Source organism: Triticum aestivum, chromosome 4B (assembly GCF_018294505.1).
Source record: "Triticum aestivum cultivar Chinese Spring chromosome 4B, IWGSC CS RefSeq v2.1, whole genome shotgun sequence".
In the NCBI taxonomy this organism is placed as follows: Eukaryota; Viridiplantae; Streptophyta; class Magnoliopsida; order Poales; family Poaceae; genus Triticum; species Triticum aestivum.
The window spans coordinates 448843671-448847023 of NC_057804.1; the positions used below are offsets into that span (position 1 = coordinate 448843671).

The 3353-nt window shown below is 48.6% G+C and overlaps 1 protein-coding gene across 2 annotated transcripts in view; it reads left to right on the plus strand.

Annotated features, from left to right (window-relative positions):
• Positions 1–1556: 1556 nt before the first annotated feature.
• LOC123092639 (uncharacterized WD repeat-containing protein C2A9.03) overlaps positions 1557–3353 on the plus strand; it is a 5005-nt gene continuing 3208 nt past the window's right edge. The window contains exons 1-3 of one of the 2 annotated variants that reach the window (XM_044514449.1): positions 1557–1860; positions 2041–2208; positions 2631–2717. In XM_044514449.1, the coding sequence (XP_044370384.1) occupies positions 1735–1860; positions 2041–2208; positions 2631–2717 (381 nt within the window). In that variant the 5' untranslated portion in view covers positions 1557–1734. Of the gene's footprint in view, positions 1861–2040; positions 2209–2630; positions 2718–3353 lie in introns of those variants that run through there. The other variant, XM_044514451.1, reaches the window with a different exon arrangement.

Genomic DNA, 3353 nt, shown 5'->3' on the forward strand with positions numbered 1-3353 from the left:
GATCGCGGAGGTGCCGTACGTTCGGTGGTAAGATCGGTCGGATCGTGAAGACGTACGACTACATCAACCGCGTTGTCATAACGCTTCCGCTTTCGGTCTACGAGGGTACCTGGACACACTCTCCTCTCTCGTTGCTATGCATCACATAGATAGATCTTGTGTGACCGTAGGATTGTTTTTGAAATTACCGTGTTTCCCAAGCCGCCACTAGCAGCAGCTCCCACATCCGCGCTTCTTGCCGCTGGTGTGAGCCGCACCTCCTCTAGGGCCGTCGGGCTTCGGCGGCGCTGCTCTTCTCCATGGCGGCGGATGTGGCGTCCCTTCGATGCCTTGGTTGCTGATCCGGTCCGAGGCGCCCTGCGTTGCTTCGTCGACGTTGGTACCATGGGAACGGGGGCCCGTGGGCATTTGCACGACATGTTGGGATGCGGGATGACGGTCTCGTGTGGGCTCTCGGCGACGGCCACCATGGCCGTTTGGGTGGCGCGATTGTTGGCTTTCTGGTTGGGGAGGCGGCAGGCGGCGTTCGGGTGTCTCCTGGGTGAAAGCCTTAACTGAGGTGCGCAGCGATGGCGTCTTTGGCGTCGTTCCCTTCTTGAAGGGGCCGTCTTGGGAGATAATTGGCTGATGGACACCATTTGGTTGGCATTGGCAGCAATTTGGATCAGAAGGTGGTGCGGTGTGGCATCTACCGCGTCTGCAACGTCGGGTCTTGGTGGTGTGGCACAACGGGATCTCGGCGTTGGATGTGTGTTGATGGACGCACCCAGAATGGTGACGTTGTCAGGCGTCGTGGTGGCATCAACAGTAGTTGGGCCTGACAAGATCATTGTGTTGATCTCTTCTGAAGTTGGAGCGACAAAAGATGGCAGTGACGAATTCTGAAGCGTGTGCATGTGGCGTGTGGTGAGGGTCGGCTAGACTAGTTGGTGCTCTTGGCTCGCCGTGGGGCCGTTTGATGAGGCTCTGGATTAGATGGTGTGTGTGGGTGTGAGGTCAAGATACATCATTAAATAAGTAGGTGTCTTCACATTGTTCATGAGAAAAGTGGTTTCAAAGTTAACTAATATAATAAAGATGGCTGTATGAATCATAAAAAGTATCCTTCTTTCATAAAAAACCTATATTTTATTATTTAAAATTGTGATCAAAATATGATTTGAAATTGAGGTGACTATTAAATCCGGACGGATGTTTTTCTTTGATAAAAATTAAATCCGGACGGATGTACTACTGGGCAGAGTAGGGATCCGTATTAAAAATGGCCAGGCATCGTGAACGCGTGGCAAACAGGTAAGCGTCGTGGACTCGTGGCAAGCGCCTGAAAGGCCCAGACTGCGGTGCGACAGCCGCGCACGCGGGAAAGCATGCAACACGACATGTGGATTCCGTGGAGGCATGCCTGGTGCCCCGTCCAGTCCATGCCCTCAGGCAGAGACAGCTCCGTTACCCTTTCCGGCTGGCGCCTGCCCGTCGTAAACGGCGACCATCCGCCTGTTAACGCCACCCTGCACCGCCCCAGCCCACCGCCTATATAAACACCGGGAAGATCCAAGTTTTAACATTTCTCCCTCACGCTTCCCAGCTCTGCTCCGTTCTGCTCACCTCTCAGGATCGCAACTCCGCTCAATTCCCGCCATCAACCGGCCGATAGAGATACTCTTGATAGCTGATACGGTTTCGTCGGGGTTTGAGCTCGATTCGGCACTTCTACAATTCCGAGCCAGCCCGCCGATGGCGCACGACTTGCAGGACGACTTGGAGTTCGTCGCCGCCGGCCACGATTACGACGACTTCGAGTTCGACGATGCCGGTGGCAACGGGTTCCGAACCTCCGGCGGCGCTTCCCAGCACCAGCTGGTATGATGCCTGGCTCCTCTTTGGTTCACTGCCTAATCTGAGCGGCACAATCGCGTGCTAGCTAGAACGACAAAGGGAAAACTACACAAAATTCTTCTCTGCTAGTAGGAGTATTACTGTACGCCTAGCGGTGGGAAGGTGTTCAAGATCTAACAGTTTTTTTTTCTTTTCCGATCGTAGGATACTGAGATGAATGACACTTCAGCCTTGGAGTACAGACAAGGGAAGGACATGCAAGAGATACCCTGGGAGAGGTTGAACTACAGCAGGGATCAGTACCGTCAGATGAGGCTAAAACAGTACAAGAACTACCAGAGCCTCGCTAGGCCGCGAGATGCACTGCAAAAGGTGAGATGAGATCCACTGCTCATTTCTTTTGTGTGTCTATTATGTCATCTTCAATAACTGTTCTTCGTCGTGTCACTTTTATTAGTATTTTTAGCAGTTAAGCGACAGCTGATTTATCATTTGTGTTAGTCAGGTATGGGTTTTTGTCTTCTACAGTATTTGACTTGCATAACATGTGTTACACTTCAAAAAAAAATGTTTGTAGATTCGTCGTTCAATAAAGTTTGTAAACAAAGTATTTGGTTAATTGTCATGGCATATTACACATGTTCTGTTAGTCAAATTTAGATCTAAACATCCATGTCCGGCTAACAAACCTGGATGGAGGGATGTTTTTTCGAGCAACTGGCAAGAGCTCTGCCTTTTGAATTGACTAGTTTACGAGGGAAATTGACCATCATAAACCATCATTTTGCTTATAGGAATGCCAACGAGCGGAGAGAAGAGACGCCTTCTACGATTTTCACTTGAATACAAGACATGTCAAGCCAACAATAGTGCACTTCCAGGTACCAATTTTTATGGACATCTCTTTCCGGCCTCGGCACTCACATGTATATGACTACTGACACCCGCATGAAGTTGTTGCGAGATTGATTTAACCTATTTTATTTATATTTTCACCACAAATTATTTATGTTTGTTCGCATGGACAAACGGACACTTGATTCAGAAAATTGGCACTCCGTCATTAACAAGTAATATGGATCAGAGGGAGTATTAGTACTCCCTCCGTCCCAAAATAAGTGTCTCAAGCTTAATACAACTTTGTACTAGAGTTAGTACAAAGTTAAGACATTTATTTTAGGGAGAGTATTTGCTAACTTACCACCGGTTACCACACTGGTCATAAATTGTGACATCTTATCATGCATGGCGCGTTTCCATGCTCGCCTTTGTGTGTTAGCTATTGTACTTGCTGAAAGTGGCCCTGTTAGGGAATTCTTGGGTCTGCTAACAGGGATGATTAACCTGATTAACACTGTTTCGTGGGTAAACGTTTTTTATTCCTCATCACTGTTAGGGTATGTTTGGTCATCTGGACTATAGGTAGGCTGTTGGCCACGCGGACATAATTCAGTTTTCCGAAGTCTGCAAAATTTCAAATTTGTACAGATCTAACAAGTAAGTGACAGCGGCTCTTC